Genomic DNA, 18,369 nt, shown 5'->3' with positions numbered 1-18,369 from the left:
GTGCCGTGAGAATCGTACTCGAGCCGCTCTGAACACCTTCGAGGAAATGAAATGTAAATATTGGAACGAGACGCTGCTAGGTATTCGCATCGACGAACCTTGTAAAATTCTCGTTCGTTCATTCTCCTTGGAAGCGGGCCGTGACAATTTATCCTCGCCGTTTCGCCATTTAAAACGTCACGCACGGTTTTACAAAATTCGCTGTGACTCCTATCGCTCGAAATTCGACGTCCCACGCTTGAAAGAAACAGCAATAAGTACGGTAAAACGATTGTCACGGAAATAAAGCGTTTACATGCGTGTCTCCGGAAAAATACACATCGACTCGCGCCTCGCGTCTTCCACGAATTATCCAATTTCAGGAAAACTAGAAGGCTGCGAGGAAGTAAAGAAGTCGAACGGCGAGAGCGAGAGAGATAGAGAGAGAGAGAGCGGGCGAGAGAGCCGAGGGGGACGCAGAGTGTATTGCGAACGTGCCCCGAGTGCCAATCCTCAAAACCACCCCAGAAGGAATACAAAAACCGTGCGAGAGAGGCGAGGCTAGGTTCCAGGGGGAACGCATCCGGCAGGGAGACAGGGACAGAGCCAGAGAGAGGAACACGGTAATTATTTTCGAACCGTCAAACCTGCGTGTGAAGAGGGCGATGCCAGCCGTCATGCGAGAATCAAGGGTTACCTAGCCGAATAATACTTAAGCTTTATTAGCGGCGTAGTCGAGCTCGAAAAACTCCTTCGAATTATACGTCTCCTCTCCCTTTTCTCCGAACGAGTACGCTGAATTCCCGTGAAAATCCCGACGCTTCTCGTAACACCGCGAAAATATCCTCGTTACCAACGCGGCGCCGTTAAGGTCGTTAAAAAGTTAGCAACCGGCCGAGTCGCGCCTTCCGCGGAAGTTTCGCAACGTGTATCGCGGAAAACTGTGGCCGTCCGGTAGCCCTTCGGTATAATTTAATAACGTTCGATCGCGCCAACTTTCTCTCTCTCTCTCTCTCTCCCTGACTTGCCTCGCATTCTCGACGTCTTATCGAGCCGGGAGACATCGCCTACATAAAGTCGGAGGAGAACAAGGGACGAGGGGGGCACCATGAAGTCGTCTACGGTTTAAAGCGGGCTTCAATTAAAAATCTATTTGCAAGCAACTCGGTATATTTCTACGGCGCGATTGGTAATTGTAAGGCAAACAGAGCGGCCAGCTGAATACCGCTTTCATCGCTTGCAGAGAGAATCTTAGACGCTGCGATGGAACATCGAGTCGTACTGTTTGCCGAGTAAATGTTGCCGGTATATTTGAGCACGTATAAATCAATAAAACAAACTGTAGGCAGGTGTACGCTTCATCGGCCGTTTCAACTCGACCAGTGCAGCTCCGTGCGCCTCTTTAGCCGTGCGTACTGAAAAGCCAACTAACTTCCATAGAACGGAACGAAAGCGTGTGTCTGGTGGTTTCGTTTGTTTTTTCTTTGTTCGCCGCGCAACGTTCCATAAAAAGTCTATAGTATCCGGCAGCACAAAGGCGCCGTTTGTTTTCCTCTTTTTGAAACTTTTACCGGGTTAATCATATAATTAAATCGAGACGCGCGGACTCAAAGAAGTAGCAAACGAGACCGAGCTTTTGACAAATTCCCGTTGGAAAAGAAAAAACGAAATAATAGAGACACAGAGAAAGAGAGAGAGGGAGTTTTCTCTAACGATTTGCCGCATGGCGTGAAATAGAAACGTTGGTTGCATACGCGCCGCGAAAAAGAGGCGAAAAAGAGCGGATATTACTTTTCGAGCAGTCTGCCTGGCCTTTTGACCGATTCCGAAGTGGTCGGACAAGCTTTACCAGCTATAGGCTGTTCTCGAATGAAATCTCACCGCGACGCGCATATATTGCAATTACGACAAGAATCTCTCGCAGGGTTTAAAAGAAACAAACGAAAGAGAGGCGGCAGTTGCGGGTGACAGAAAAATGCAGACGGCGGGAGCATCGATTCGAGTCGCTCATCGCTTCGGCTCGTTTCTCCGAACGAGAGTCGCGTTGCCAGATAAAATTGCTGGAAATAGTGTCGCGTATCTGCGACCAGATACACACCGATACACCCACCAAGTCGAGAGACATCGGAACGCCAAGATAAATTAGTTTGCCTCTCTTTTTCCTTTACGGTCACGCTCGCCTCTCTACGCTTCCACAACGCGGTACAAAAAAAAAGAAGGATAAAAAAGGAAAGAAAAAGGAAAGAGCAGAGTAGCGCGAGGAAATTATTACGTTTTTAATTTACCAGGGACGATTGGTTTTCACGACTCTTGGCGCAAATGAACGACGAAGGAGCGTGGAAAGTGAAGGGACGAAAGTTCTCGTGATTGCAGACGGCAAGATCGATCACAAAGTTAGGGTAAACATCGGAGAGAATTGCGACGTAACGAACGACCAAGATATCCCCCGTTTTCTTCGGAATTCCAACCAAAGAGCAAACTCTCCTTCTCGGCTAACATGCCGCAATTGCATTTCGTCTCGCGCTACCCGAGAGGAAACGCATCACAGCCGAGCGATCGTAAAACCGATCTAAAGATCAGGATTTCGCTGTCGATATTGCTTTCTCGCTATTCGAGAGACAGAAAGATGGATGAAATTTGCGGCTGTGCAAATGCGTCGTTGTATCCGCGCCACAGATAACATCGATTTGCGGAAGGTGAAAACCGAGAAGCGAGAGGAGGCCGAGGCGAAAAGCGAACGTGAAAGAGACAAGAGGATAAAGGACCGGGTAGGCAACATCTCGATAACATCGGCGAGCGGAAATTTCGATTTTACATCGGATGCTAGATCGAACATCGATGGCGGTTCTCAAGAGTGATTTCTGATTCGCGCTGGCAGTGTAGCGATCGTGGTTCGGCGCGACACCCTTTTTCGAAGCGGATCTCGGTAGGAACGCGATGCCGGATCGTGGAACAAAAGCGACCATTGTTGCGACTGAAAATCAGAAACGGCGAGATCACTTCCGTCCCCAGTCTGTGCTCGAGTTCGAGGGTCGAGCGCCTGCTAGCTCGTTCGCTTTCTCGCGTGAAATTGAGCCAAACAATGTGCGCGTGGCGGCGGTCGATGCTTAGTGTACCAAGCTCCCGCGTTAGACCCACGTAACAGAATTCGAGTGCATTGTAAATTCGTGCTCACTGCTCTTTCCTTTCTTCGCGTTGTTTAACAACGCCGGCATATCCTTTTTTCCCCTTTTATCGATTTAGGAAAATAATGAAACGCGCCGTCTGCAAGGCCTTTACGAGTACGCGGTAACTACGAATCGAAAAAAGAATCGGACGCAGAGGGCAAGATTGCAGGATAGGAGAGGGCTGGCGGAAAGAAAAGAAAAAGGTGGAAGAGGGCGCGGAGAACAAGGGCGGATAACAGGTTAGAGAGGTAACGATGAAATAAAAAAAAATATTGCTCAGTCGTGCGATTTCTCTGACGACCACGTCCCCAGAAGTTCTCTCACGACAGGAAAAACGACTTGAACACCAGACTGACGTGTCGGCGAGAAACAAGTTTCGTTTTATGGGTCGGCGACTTTCGTTAGCCGGAAATGAAAATTTGGAGCATCGTAAAGACGCCCTCTTCACGGCGCTCTTATTTCGTAACAAATGGATATTTCTTTTTACTAAAAAAAAAACTATTGCATCGCGAAACGATGACAGAATAAGTCTAGGAATTGGCAGAAGGATGCGTGTAACAAATATATCGCTTTTTAATTTAGGAAAAAAGTAGGCGTTTTTCAAGCGTCATGCTTAAAAGGAAGATCCTTTTAAACGCGGCAGCGGATAAGGAACGACTGCATTTCCGACCGATCTGAACGTAAATGGATCGTTCGTTCCCTTTCGCGCAGTCGAGTAAGCACCGTTGGGAGAAAGAGGGAGAAAGAGGGAGAAAGGAGAAGCATCTCGTAATGATAGCGGAGTCTGCATGCGCGCCTCCCTAATTCCCAAGGATCGAGATGCATCCATCGATACATATCTGCATCCATTGATGCATTCGGCGCACCGTTGCACCGCCACGAAATTAATAGCCTTCGAAGTGGCGTTTCGATTTCTCGACAACTTCACCGAACGAAACAAACGTCGAAACGATCGTTCGAGAGCCGTAATTGTTGAACCGCGTCGTATTTAACGAAATCGCCAGGTCTCGGAAAAGAGTAAAAAAGAGAAAGAAGAGGAAACAATTTTTTCCACGATAAAAGAGCAGATGGAGAGAAGGGGTAAACCGGCGTCCAAGGGGACTCGAGGCAGCGTCGTTTGGCCGACGTCAGCGTAATATGAAAAATATATTCGTCGTGTCCCATGAAATAACCAATTCCGGAGGCTCCGATATTTTCCCCGTTTTTATCGTGCGGCTATCTATTTTTCCCTTGAAAAATTCGGTTTGGCGGTATTCGCGATTTCCCGCACCGTTTACATTGAACGCGAGAGCTTCGAGCAAGGAAATAAAACGGTCGCACGTCGATTTTGCAGGTGGTTTTCCCGAGTGGCGGCCGTTAATTCTTCGCTCTCTTTCTCTCTCTCTCTCTCTCTCTCTCTCTCTCTCTCTCGTTCATCGCGCGACATTCTCGTATATTCGTACTCCATTCGCGTGGATGTACAGCGTATGGAATTCGAGCGTCGAACGTTTCTCGACGCGTCACGAAACGAGCGTCGGTCCATTTTTTTTTTTTTCAGACGACTCGCTCCGGTAGATTTACCGGATGAACAGGTGTCTGTTTCTGTTTCGCGACACGAGTCACCATCGTCGATGCTTAAACGTGCTCGAACAACTTATGCGCGCCAGCTTTTTTCCTTCGCGAACCGTACAACTAATTAGGGGAAAGCGCGCAAGGTTAATTAGTAAGGAGCGTAATTAATGGGGAGCCCAGGATCTTCCTTATTCATCGGCCAGATTCTCGCGACAGGGTGGCTCCTTCCCTTTTATCGCGTATCTTTTTTCTTTTCTTTTTTTGTTCCTATTTGCGCTCTTTTCTTTCGTCGACCACCTCGCTGCTAGCACTGCTTCTCGTCCTTTTCTTTCCTCGCTTCCTTTTTCCTTCGTACCTACTCCCCTGTTGCTAGATATCTCGCACTCTTTTGGCACTGCACGCTCATTTTTTTTATTTCTACGCGCAACGAGCCGCACACACTCTCTTTTTTTCGTTCCACTGTATATTGGTCGGGTTCATTTAGCGCGAGAAATAATTACGGTGCTCCCCGGCTAAAATGCCTCACCGTGTGTACTTGGCCCCGATTGTTTGCCTCGATGACGGTAATTTGACAGACAGGGGTTGCGCCGTGCGAGACAAAAGTCGCGCGAAACAAATCGACCGGGAACGCTTGGCAAGCACCGGGTAAATCGCGGCAGGGCTCAACGAATTTCTTCTCTTTCGAGTGATACGTACGTACGTAGGAAAGGAAATATCACGGAGAAAACCTGGATCGGCCGAGGTATTTCCGTTATTCCAATCTCCATCCGAGCGAACCGTACGCGAGATCCTCGACATATCGCACCGAAGGGTCATTCGGTTATTCTATTCGCCTGGCGCTATTCGCGAAACTCTGACGAGAATTTAACTCGCGTTGACGATTGTCAACGAATGAAAAGTACCTATAATACGTACGCGTATAACGACCTTTCCCTGGAATCGAGGCAGACTACGAGAAACGCTTTAGGGGAACGACACGCACAAAACGCGAAAACACCGTGAAAGCGATATTTACCAAGGTAGCGCTCGCTCTGCATCCTTTTTTATTTTAGGGTCACTCGAGAGTAGCCCGGGAGCCGTACACGGGTGCGAAGCATTGCACGACGGTGCACTACTGCAATTCATTCGGCACAATGCACCAACACAGCTCTAACGGGATATACCAAGCTGGAGAAACGAAAGAAGGGAAATAAAGAAAGGACGAAGGGAGAGCCGGGGAAAGGATAGCTAGAGAAAGAGAGAATAAGAGTTTCTCGTGGTACGCGTTCACGACGAGCATCCGTGGTAGTGTTTTTAAAAATGCAGCCGCCCCGGGTTGCCTACAGCCTCAACGATTAGCTTACTACCCCTTCCCATCCCTCCCTGGCCTTTCCTTCTCCTCTTCAGCTTCACGTGCTCTTCCTCCGTCCCTTTCTTTTCGCGACTCTCGCGCTCGCTCTCCGGCGACGACGACGACCATGAGGATGACGACGACCACGATGACGGCGACGACGGCAACGACGACGCGCAGCCCGCACGAAGGCGAGACAATGAAAATGCAAGCAAACCCTCGCTGAATTGAGTTCTCCACCTGCGTGCGACCGACCGGGAGTAAGAGGAAAGAAGAGAACACGAGGACGGGGAAAGAACCGGAGAATCCCTATGGTAGGCTTGCCTCGAGATCTCGCGGATTTCCTCCCTTTAAAGCAGATATAATTCGAAGCTTCGCCGAGGCGCTGTTTTGTTTATTCCACGCTTTCTTCGTTTTCTTTTTTCTCGCTGCGAGAAAACATCGCGAATGAAGACGGCTCGAGTAAATACTTGCCCGTGATCGCGATAAAAGTCGTTAGAACGTGAATGGAGCGAACGCGTGCGGTTGTATGGCGATTCGAGACGATTCCGAGTCTCGCGAGTTACAGCGATGTTGCAAAATTCGTTAAACACGCTGGCTTTCGGTCTGGAACGAACGCATTCGCAGCGGGTATTCTTCCGCCTTTCTTCGAATTCATCGTCCGTTAAATGCTCCGCGCGTATGATTTATCGGCCAGGTGTTATTATTATACCGATGAAACGTGGATCGAAGCGCACACCTTTGAAGCGAACCGGTAAATTTATCGTGGTATTGAGGAGGGTCGGCACGCGTTGCTCCCGTCAATGCGTAGCCGCTAAAAAATGGGTATTGTTGTGGTGTACAATAGGAGAAGCCTAATTGCCATTTGGCCTGGCGTTATACGGCCAGCCGCGAGGTTCACAGGCGGTGCTACGACGCGAGTCAGGAATGTGGATACGAAGACCTTGGCTACGATTCAACGTTTCGCCGCGAACGTATAAATTAGTCGCGGTTATTAATTCGTCCGGTCTCAAAGGATTCAACGCGTGCAAGCCGGACGAAAGGAGCGAATAAATTAAACGTGGGCGCGAAAGTTAACTTTCCCGCGAGACGATCGCGTCACAATGCGATCGAAATTATCCGCGCGATTACAATGGCGAAGAATTATCTCGGAACGCGAGTAGAACAGAAGGCGAGAGGGGTCTTTGAATAGAATTTCCAAAGCGAGCTATTTACCGCTCGAGCAGCGACAACGCGGCGAAGAAACGTCTGCCGACGATTGTTCCCGGAGGCAGCGCAACGACGAGGACCGGATGAAGTCGAAGCTATGAGCAAAAGTACTCGTTCAACCGGAGCTCATCGAAAAGTGGCGCTTTACGGGGCGGAGGAAATGAGATTCCTGGGAGAACGATGGCTTATTGTCGACTACGCACAATGCGTGAGGTTTAATTGCCGGTCGAGACCGCGAAGAAGGTAAACGAAGAGCGGCGAGAACGTGAACGGTTGCCGCGGTCGTTCGTCGCGGCCGCAACCCTATTAGAAGCCGGAGACAGACATAGGATTTTTCACGGTGGCTGAAGCCACTTTTGGATCCCATTATCCACTCGTCTGCGGAATCGCGTTAACACTTTCAATCCGGAGACCCTTAAACCGTTAAATCTCACGAATCATCTGGCTGCTCGGGAAAAGAAAGGAAAAAGGGAAGAAAAAATAGAGATTAATAGCCCGGATATTTTTCGCCGCGAGCTCACCATTACGCTGAGCCAAGAGGAACGAGCGTTTATCCCGGCAAGAGGCGACGATTTTACCATTCCGCCCGTCATTTTCATTAGAATTCCCAACATCGATTTGCACCGTATCCGAACGAAGTGGAAATGGTCGTAAAGAAAGGGAAGAACGGACCGAACTCGGTGGCGCGTGGAATAACTCGTTCGGTCTCTTAGGAGTCTTGCGTATCATCCGATGCAAAGGAAGTCGTTGCAAGACGAGGCGTAGCACGCTCGGTTCTACGTACACGGCGTATAAATCAGATAGGATCTGGCGTAAAGTCGAGGATACGAGTCGCGCTGAATTCAGCCCCTAGTCCCGCAGCTTGTCCCTCTCTGTCTGTTTCACTTTGACTCTCACACCCTCGCGGATGCCGTAGCTCGAGGCTGAACAACTTCCTATCCATTGTCGCGTATCGCAGCAGGCTCTTCCTCGTCGCGAAGCGAGATGTTATTTTTTTATTTGGACAAAGGATCCTCCTCGGCGTGTTATTACCCCCCGTGCGTCCGTCCCTCGTAGCCTGGTCTGTGGCCGCGAGCCGAGGGGTTGGAAATTAAAAGAGGGAAAGGGATGGTTTTCACGTCGAGGTACGCGGAATATTCACGGCGGGCCAGCTCGTCATCGCCGAGCGTGTTCGAGAGATCACTCGTCAGACGCTCGACCTTTCGAGGGTGGAAAAACCAGAGTTTCCGTCTACCCTGTTTTTCGATATCGCGAAATTATTTCCAAACTCTCTCTCGCGTGTTTAATTACGTTCTTTCTACGATTACAGGTCGTTGTTTCCGTATCGAGTAATTATACGCGATCGTTAATACGACGCGATTGAAAACGAACGATCGATAATGGGAGGCAGCGGGTGGCGCGTTTACGCGAAAATTCATGAAACGCGAAAAACGCATTTGCGTTCTATCGGAAAACGCAATACGCGCACCTTATATTTAATGGAGCCAAAATGCGCCAGTGTACCGTTTATACGCATATGGTATCCGAGCGGAGGAGACATTTCGAGCATCGAGCGTGTTTAAAGGATTATCCGAAATAAGCTTGCCCACAATGCGCGCCCCGAAACACGCGCACCATCCAGTCCGACTAGCTTTATTCCTTGAAATTCTGGAAATTTCGCCATAAACAGGTCTAATAGCGTCGCGATATCTCCGCACTTTAGAATAACCGTAATCTCGCAAGGTTTTCCTGCAATTTCGGTAGCAGCGAGACCGCTTCAGCTGATTAACCGAGTCGTCTTGTATATCCTCAGGAGCGTCTAATTAAAAGAAAATATCTACTCGTATTTTTAAAGTCGCTTACGAGACTCGCTACGCTGCAAGATCTTCGCAGTAGAAACGTTAAACGACGATTGGCCGACGACGTGTAAGAAGCAACGTGCGAACGTGTTGCCGTTGCTAGTCCATTTGTATCTTTCGTCGGCGAAACGGTGAATGACCACGCCTTGTGCGGCCTTGGCCTTCGTGAAAAGAACCGGATCGACGACCGGACGAGCGGTATCGAATTGTCAAAGGGGTTAGATATTAGACGGAGATTAATCAGCTGTTGAACGAGCGCGTGCATTCGATAGGGATTTCCGTTTCCGTTTCGAATCGAACAAAAAACACGTCCCCTCGGTGTCATCGGTTCAAAGATCGATAACCCTTTGCGAAGGTACCACCAGACGGATTTAATTAATCAAACGGGAAACAACTATAAACGTTAGACGGCATCGACGATTTGAGTCCATAAGCGTTTTATCCGTTGGATAATTTCCTTTCATCGAAACGATTCGAGCGAATCCGCGGATGAAAGGGTGGTTCGTCGGTTGGACGAAATTACGCGATGCCTAGACGAAATTCATTCGCGAACGGAGGAGACGGAAAACGCTGCAACCATGGCGAGTCGAAGAAAACGTTCCATCGTCATTATCATTATTATATTTATCGCAATTATCAAAAGGAATCGAGCCAGGCGACGGGTATTAAGCACGCGCTAAATGTACTCGTGCTCGGTACACTTCACCGGGTTGGCAGCAGCGTGTAATAATAATTACGAAACGATACATGATAACGAGGTGCCGGGACGCTAACGACGCCCTGACGTCGTTTCTCTCTTTCCTCGCTCTTGCCTCGCCAGCCCCCGCAACCGTTTCACCACTATTTCTCTCTTCTTTTCCCGTCCTCGACGGTTTCCCGATTTAATAATATGTACTTTTTTTTTGCAAATTTCTTCATTATTCATTCAATATCGCGGCACCGCGGTTCGCGCCTCCTCGGTTACCGCGACGATTTTATTTTTTTTTCACTTTAGCTCGTTCCCCCTCGTCCTACGCGCGGAAAGCACCTATTTTGTGCGTTTTCAAATACAAATAAAAAAATGCCAGCAACTCGCGCACCTCGCTAGTAACATTATACGTATTTTCCTGCTTCCTCTCTCCTCTTCCGCTCAGTCAACTCGTCACACCCGTCTCGACGCTAAGCATCGTTGCCATCGTCGTCGTCGTCGTCGTCGTCGTCGTCGTCGTTGTCGTCGTTGTCGTCGTCGTTATCAGCGACAACTTTCGTCTCGACGAATTTATTTTCCGGGGATCCTTGAGCGTTTTGAAATCGTTAAAACACGAACACGTCTGCGCCCAGGGCCGTCGTCATCGACAGACGCCATATTGGGCAGCTCGGTTCGAGAGCAAATTATCTTGCTTAATTAATGTCGCGCTGGCGAATAATTGGAATCGCGAGAGGGGCGGGAACGGCGAAAGAGCTCACGGTGGCCGAGTTCAGCAGCCGAGGCTATCGCGAATCGATTCCTATCTCCGCGCTTCCCTTTCGTTTCGACCCCTTCTTTCTCGGTCTCTTTTTCTTTCTCCTGCTCTCGGATTTCCCCCTTCTATCCATCGGCGCGGTTCGTTCTGTTCGTTTCGCTTGTCTCTCTTTGGTTCGTTCGGCTCGTGTAATTTCTGCACGGCAGGCGTTTGATCTGCGCTTTTGCGGAGAAAGGGCGATTAAAAAGTGCCGTGAGAATAACATAGCCACGGTGAAATCCGTTGTAGCGTCGCTTTGAATCCCTCGGGCGTTGGTCTCGGGACTGTCCTCTCTTACCACCGCCCATCTTCCTTCGCTCTATCGTTTCATCTCCCAAGCTCCGTCTTGCTCTCGCACTTTGTCGATTAAGCAACGCGACCGTGAACGCGGGATTATACCGGTTTGCCGCATTTCGGTGAGGCACGACACGCGCGGGACGCGAGGTTCGCGCCACGCTCTCGAGACCTACGCGATTAATCTCTCGATGGTCTCGCCCACCATCACGAGCACGTTATTAATTAAATGCCGGCGAGCTAGCGCTCGTTAAAAAATTCTCGTATTTGCGCCAAGAAACGAGTTCCATTTCGCGCGACGCGACGCGCCGTTAAACGCGTTTGTATCGCGATCCTACCGCGTTTTTTTTTTTTTTTCTTTTTTTCATCGATCAGGATTTCACGCCTCCGACCAAACAGACGTCGGCGAATTAATCGTGGAACGTAACTACTCGTGCAACGGACGTGCACTCTCGGCGAACAAATTAGCGAGAAATCGAGTAGCATAAAAAAGTTACTCACATTGAATGTCGATCTTGGCTGGTGAACTCTCGATGGAATATTCAGTTTGCTCGTGGGTGGCGACACAGACGAAGTTGCCACTGTCGAGGATTCGGTTCACCCTGGTGATGCGAAGGTCGCCGCCATCCTGGTGTCGCCGTGGACTCGGCGCCAGCGGCTGTCCGTCGATTTTCCACGAGTACTTGACCAGCGAACTGGGCTGTGCCTCGCATCTCAAACGCACCGGCGATCCCTCGACGACCGAGTGCTCGCCGGGACTCACGGAGAAGTAGAGGCTGCCGTCTTGACCAAATGCCGGTACTACTGTGCAAACACATCGATCGAACGTTACACGATTCCGTTTAATTATCATCCATTGAAACGTAGCTAAGAGAGAGAGAGAGAGAGAACAAAATCATCGATACGGTGATTACGCTTGTTTCTTTCTGCACCGACGATTCAGCGGATCCTTTGACTCCGAACCGTGCGAACGAACAACGTTGGGAAATTCCGCTAAAAACGAGGGTCGCGTGGTGGATTTTAACTGGAAAGTTTCGCTTCGACACCCCGGATCGTTTGGAAATCGCGGGGATAAGATGAAATGCCGACACGAGCGTTATGGTATCGTTATTAAAAATATCGTTAATTACCAGAGTAGAGCGGTAACAATCGAGCGATAAACAGCTCGACGAGGAAACGCTGTAAAACGGATGGCAACAAGAGCTTCGCTCTTTGAATGCGGATCTCTCATTAAGTTGATTGATAATTAGCACGGGGCAACGTTATTGTATCGATGTCCTTTGATATCCGCCAACAAAAAAGGTCTTCCTCTGGCACGCCGCCCCCTGTCTCGTTTCTCGGTGCACCGTTTAATACGATTTCTTTTTCTCTGTTTTTGTTTTCGGAATATTACCCCGCGCGATACGCGATCCGCTCTCTTCTTTTCCAGCTGTGCCTGCGCCCGTTGTGTTTTCAGGATACGAACGTAGATGCATGTCCCTAGAGTAATTCCGCACAATTTGCCGATTGCCGCGGGTATCTGCGCGTCGACGATTCGAGTCGAGCAAGAAGAACCAGAGAGGAAGATAATATCCGAATGACATCCATGAAATACGCGACAGGTGTTCTTCGCGGAGTACGTATTGAAGCGTGCGCACCGGGCGACTGCTATCGAGAGAAAGACGTCTACTCGTTCAACGAGCTTATTAGTTGCTCGTTAATAAGCTTCTCTACCGAGACGGAACGATTTAAGCTTCCTGAGCTAATTAGGCAAACCTTCTGATCTTATTCCGACACGTATCGGTAAACTCGGCTTCTAGTTTGTTCCACGTTCCAACGAATTCGAGACAAAAAGCAAGATGGATACGTTGCCGGTAAATTGGGGGAGAGAGAGAGAGAGAGAGAGGAGGGGGGAGAGGGAGAGGTTGGCTAGTTTTTAATCGTTTGTGCTCAAATCGTACACGAAAAACTCGCTCTCGAGCAACGTCCATGAACAAACGTTGGGAACGAGCTGCAAATAGTGGGGCGTGCAAATTAAACGAACCACATTGTACCAGGTAGGGTGGTGCGGCGACGCGAGCAGAGCAAAAGGCGGACACGGACAACGGTGTAGAGGGAACACGGTCAGAAAAAACGAGTGGAAAGAGAAAAAAAGTCGTAACAAGAATCATCTGTTCGAGCATATTTTTTTCGCTTCGCGAACGTTACCGCTTCCGCGCTGTAAAAAATGGATAGGAAATGGATAGGAAAGAGTCTGAAGCTGGGAACTCGAGCGGCAGGCGTCCGCGCTCGCGATTCGCAGCCGTACTCTCGGCGTATCGATCGATCGCATCGCCGATTTTGCAAACATCCATCGCAACGTATATACGACACGTATACTGTGGCGCGTTCGCGTACGTGTGTAGATTACGTTCTCTCTGTACACGAGCTGAAAATCGATTGTTGCGTTTCCATGGCTGGAATTCAAGCTACACACGTGCACGGTCAACGACGAGCCCGTCCAATGCGTCCAGGTATTCGCTCTGTTCACGCTTAACGGTTTTCCCAGAGATAGCTAATTACCTCGCCGGCGACATTATCGGTGAACTCGAAATAACGCGGGTTCGCGTGAATGGTCAGGGTTCGATCTCGTTGTCCACGATCTCCAACAGAAGAAGGGAAGTCCTTCGAAGAGATATGCGAGTCGCGATGAAAATATAACCCGGTCCCTGATGGAAATTTTCTTGTTATTCGATTTCACGGTTTCTGCTGCGTTCACGGAAGTCGATTAACGTTAGTTTCGTGCGATTCGAGACGCTGCTCGTTCGAAGCGTTAACCCCAGGAATGGTCAGATCCGTAATGCCCAGTCGTAAATCTATCCCAACGGACCAATGCTCTTTTATTTGCCTCGGTTCGGGACCGCGTCAGCCGTCCGGCCTAATTGCGGGGCCAGGTACCAGACACCGTTGGCCGGACCTCTCGGTCGTTTCTAAATTTTAACCGTGTCGTTGCGGGGGAAGGCAGGGGATCCTGTTATTATCTCGTAGTAGATCAAAATTATCCTTTAAAATACAAAGGGGGAAGAATGGCGCGAGGTGGAGATTCGAAGAACCGGTAATTTCCAGCGCGGTCGATTCCAGCGAGCTGGTAATTTTCGACGAAATTTCGAACTCGGTTCCATACCGCGCTCTCGTGACTCTCCGTGGTTAATGACGATGCTCCCTCTTCCGGTGGATTTGCTTGGCCGAGAGGGATCTCAAAAACCGAGAGTCGAAGAAGAGAAAGAACGCGCTGCTTTTGAAACGAGCTCGCGACGCTGCACGTCGACGCTCTGCCGAGCTTATCCACAACAGTCGGCCGAATCCTAAAAAAAGAATGCACGCGGGTCGGTTTCCGAGTCGTTCGTTGCCGATCCTGGAACCTTCCCAAGGGGTAAACACGACCGCTTTTACGACCTACTCTCGAGATTACTTTCCTCCCCGTGGCAAACGTCTCTCGGTCCAGCTCGCGTTCCGTCCTCTCTCGTTCGACGTGTGCAGCTGCTCGCGCCGCTTTATGGCGTTTACACAAGCCGCTCGATTTTTCGGTCCCTGTACGCCACGCCACACAGCTACGCTGCACTTCCGTGTGCGACGAAGAGCAGAACGATCTCGACGCGGACGGCCAACCGACTCGTAAACCACCGAACATCGCAAAGGACGCGCTCCTTTCCCTCCACGGTTGATCCACTTCCGGCCAACTTCAAAGTAACGAGCGGAGCTATTTTCTGCCGGATAAGAGAGATCGCTTCTCGCCTCGGAACGATCGTCGGAGAAAGAAGGCAAAAAATGTTTGATTGTTACTCGCGGCGCACCATCTATTCGCAGCCGACAGTGGAAGAGAACGAAAGTTCTACCTCGTCGAGCGGAACTTGCCTCGTTACGAAAGCTTTTCGTTAGCAGGAGCGAGCGAGCGCAGGCGTGCGCGCGCGCGCACCAGCGACCAGGGCCTCTCACGCTAACGACCGGCTCGTTAAAATCGAAAAATCATTAGCCGGATGCCTTTCGAGTTTCTTCGAGATTCCTCGCCAGCTCGTCGAGTTGCCCATTTACCGGCATCTTGAAATTCCGCTGGCGAACGCGTGCGCGCCATCCCATTAACGAGCCGGCCGACCGTGTTACAGGAAAATTCTACCTTTCACCGTTTTGCCAAACACCCCGCTAACGAACTGCTGGCGGAGAAAATTCGCAACGTCTCGCGCAAAAGCGGCGACGACTGTCACGTTTCGAATACGGTTTCGACGTGCGCGATGGTCAACCTACGTATCATATCGAGCGTAATGCGCGCCGCTACATAATTCATCGGACGTACGTGGAACGCGCGCATTTTCGCAACGCGATCCGCGGTTGTCTATGTACGCGTCAGCGTTTACGCGCGAGCCGCGGTTGTCACAAAGGACGAAGCTCGACGCGTGTTTTGTGAGTTGCAGTGAAAGGACGAGATTCATAGCGGCGGTTAGCGTGCGCGTATTTCTACAGGGTCCTGGCCACGACGTGTGCCGCGTCTCCTCCACTCGTTGGGACAAATGGCGTTCGGAGTGCCGCCTTGCAGACGCTCCGAGTAGCGTGAAATTCACACTCTCGGGACGTTTTTCACGATTCTGAATGCACGCTGAGAGTCCCCTTTCTTCGTCTCGGGGTGTCGACGCGAGCAAGTCGGGTCTTATTTAAAAAAAAAAAAAAAAAGAAAGAATCCAGAGGAGAAAGGAAGGAAAAAAGAGGAAAAGAAAAGAAGGAGAAAAACAGATAGAAGGAAGAAAGAAGAAAGAGCCGGCCGCGCTACCCAAGAAAACCGAGGAAAGGGAAGAAGAAGGAAAGACGCGCGGCCGAGGATCAGCTTGCTAGAGTAGCGACGCCCTTTTGACAGTGAAAAAGTAACGGCACTCTGTCGCGCTTCGCGGTAACGGACACAAAAGCGACCGACGAATTAGTGGTGCTACGTGGAAGCAGCGGGATAACACGTCCCTCTCATTTGAAATTTCTTATCGCGCGTCGTTAAAATAAAGCTTCTGCCTTAAAAATTCCTTACGGCGAGCGAACGTCTCCGAGCTCGGACCGTCCGTTATTCGACGCGTCCGAATAAAACGAAATTTCGCGGAATAGACTATATATAAAGGGAGGCGGTCACGCCGCAACGAGCAAAAGTAAAACGCTTGCAGCGAAGAAAGGCGACGCGGCGGAAAGTGTTGGCCACTCGTTAGGCGAACGTTTCCAGACGCCTGGACGCTACAGCCTTAGCAACTTACGCGTATCCACTTATGAATATCGCGAGACGCGTGTCGCGAGTGCGCAGACACGATACGCGTTGAAAGAGACGAGCACGAGTGGACTGACGATAGGTTTGGGACGGCGCGATTCGTCGCGTTTCTCTACAGAAGAAAAATATTCTCGATCGGGATGGGTAGACGATAGAGAGGTATTCGTGTAAAAAATTAAAAAATCAGGTAGCACGAACGAGCTCGGAAGGAATACGCGACGACGGTCTCATTCAGGTCGCGGCATTATTCACGAATCAAAGGGAATTCGTCGAACGGAAAAGGCCGATCGAGCGGTCGGAGCGTGGCATATTTCAGTAGTCGCGCGCGTATAACGACGACGCCCGAGTAAATTTCAAAGAGGCCTATCGGGTTGTACGTCGCCTGCTCGAAATATATTATCCGCGTCTCTTGCGTTCCACGCGGGTCATCAAACGCTGCTTTTGCCCGCGCCGAAGCGTTTTACGCTCTTTCAGGCACAGCCTGCTGCTCCTCGCAGCTCGCAATGGAAAACAGACGGAGAAAAAAGCGAAACGCCGGCAGAAGAGCCATTTCCTGTCGAAATACACGTCGCCGGATATTCCGCTATCAACCACGATACGCTATCTATTTGTCGCGATGACATCCTCCGAAAGTTACCACCCTTTTCAGCTTTGTTTTTGCTTCCATTTCCCGTTAGCTGCATTTCCGTGATTATCGCGTTTGTGAGACCTATCGTTTTCCGATTGCCACCACCGTTATCCGTATTACACCCGAATACCGTGGCGATGCCGATGCGTCGACTCGTTCAAAGGTGGAATTTCTCGGCGAAGAACGTTTACAAAACGACCGACACGAACGAACGAGAGCCACGGTTCGCGCGAACCTTGCGAACGAGTCGGGCCTTGCCAAAGAAGAGGCGCCAGCGAAAGTGACGGAAGAGAAAATCTTGGAAAGTGTTGGACATCGAAGCAGAGCTTGTTTACATGGAATACCGGTAACGCTTTTTCCATCGTGCGCAATTTTTCATTTTCAACAGGACCCTGGAGAAAGCGACGAGGTTGCGGTGGCGAAAGTTCGTGTGACCGAGGAGAAGGGAAAGCTGGTAATTTCGCACGGAGGATATGGGCGCGCGAAAGCCAACGACGAACGAAGCGCGGGCTGCCCTTGCACGATGTGTCGCGGTTCCCCGAGAAAAGCGTCGTTTTCGCCCTTTATGCGTAAATAGCCGCATTACGCGCGGCCTCTGCTTTTATTCGCTCTCTTGCGAGTCGTTCCACCAGCCAAGGGATCAAAGGGCTAATACAATTTTTCTTGGTACCTCGGCCCGTTGCCCTGCAACCCTCCCGTCCGCTCTCGCTACCTTCTTCGTCGCGTGCGTTTACCGGCTGCGCGCCACCCGACCGGCATCACGGTTTCAGAAACACTTTAGGACGAAAGAGAAACAGCACGTGGATAAAGAGAGGCACGACCACGCGGAAAGCAACAGAAACAGAGAGTAAGTAACTCCGAGGTTGAATAACATTCGGTGTATAAAATAGCCGTGCACGCCGGCCCACGGACAAAGGGCCTTTAGTGGCAAGCAGTGTAAAAAAGACGTAGACAGAGAGCCGAGAGAGGAGGACATGGAAGAAAGAACGAGAGACGAGGAGCCTCGCCGTCGATGGCGAAGGAAAGAGGTGAAAGAGAAAGAGAGAGGAAGACCGAGGAAAAAAGCCCGAGTGTACTGGTACCCCTTTTCAGGGCACAGGACGTCTCCGAACGGCACGGCGGGACGGTCGTTCTCATCCGTAACCCGAGACGTGTAATTAGGAGCACCGGACCAAGATGAATAGCCAAGTGGTCGGTACCGGGGCAACAGGCAGAGAAAGGAAAAGTGGGGCGAAGCGGGGATACCGGCGATATGATCCATCCATCGGCAACCACGACCACGTTAAAGAAGAAGCCGTGTGCGTTGTACGCCATCCTTGCATCGCCTTGCCGATCCATGCCAACGAGTCGATTCGATCCGATTCGACTCGGTTCGAGAAACCGATCAAAGTCCCGCGCGCGAGCCTGTTTATGCCGCCGCTGCAACATCGCCGTGAACGCTGCTGCCTCGACCCGCCTTAGATCGTTATTTATGAACACGTATCCAACGTGTTTTTATCGGTAGCCGGTTTCACGCTTCGCAAAAAAGCATCCGCGTAGCTAAATAATTTCCAGAGGCGGGCACGATCGAAGATGCAGCCCAGATGGTCCGAGTCGGCAATTTTATTTGGACCGCGGTCCATTCCATCTTTTATAACG

At 50.3% G+C, this 18,369-nt stretch overlaps 1 protein-coding gene across 2 annotated transcripts in view; it reads right to left on the bottom strand.

Moving 5' to 3' along the window:
- The window catches only part of LOC100646528 (inactive tyrosine-protein kinase 7), a 36,228-nt gene that overhangs the window by 16,288 nt on the left and 1,571 nt on the right, over positions 1 to 18,369 (bottom strand). Inside the window, exon 2 of one of the 2 annotated variants that reach the window (XM_012309203.3) lies at positions 11,351 to 11,653. In XM_012309203.3, the coding sequence (XP_012164593.2) occupies positions 11,351 to 11,653 (303 nt within the window). The remainder of the gene's footprint in view (positions 1 to 11,350; positions 11,654 to 18,369) is intronic. The other variant, XM_020866641.2, reaches the window with a different exon arrangement.

This window comes from Bombus terrestris, chromosome 1 (genome assembly GCF_910591885.1).
Source record: "Bombus terrestris chromosome 1, iyBomTerr1.2, whole genome shotgun sequence".
Classification (NCBI taxonomy): Eukaryota; Metazoa; Arthropoda; class Insecta; order Hymenoptera; family Apidae; genus Bombus; species Bombus terrestris.
Note: the sequence above shows the minus strand (reverse complement) of the source record. Positions and strands in the feature narration are given on the sequence as shown.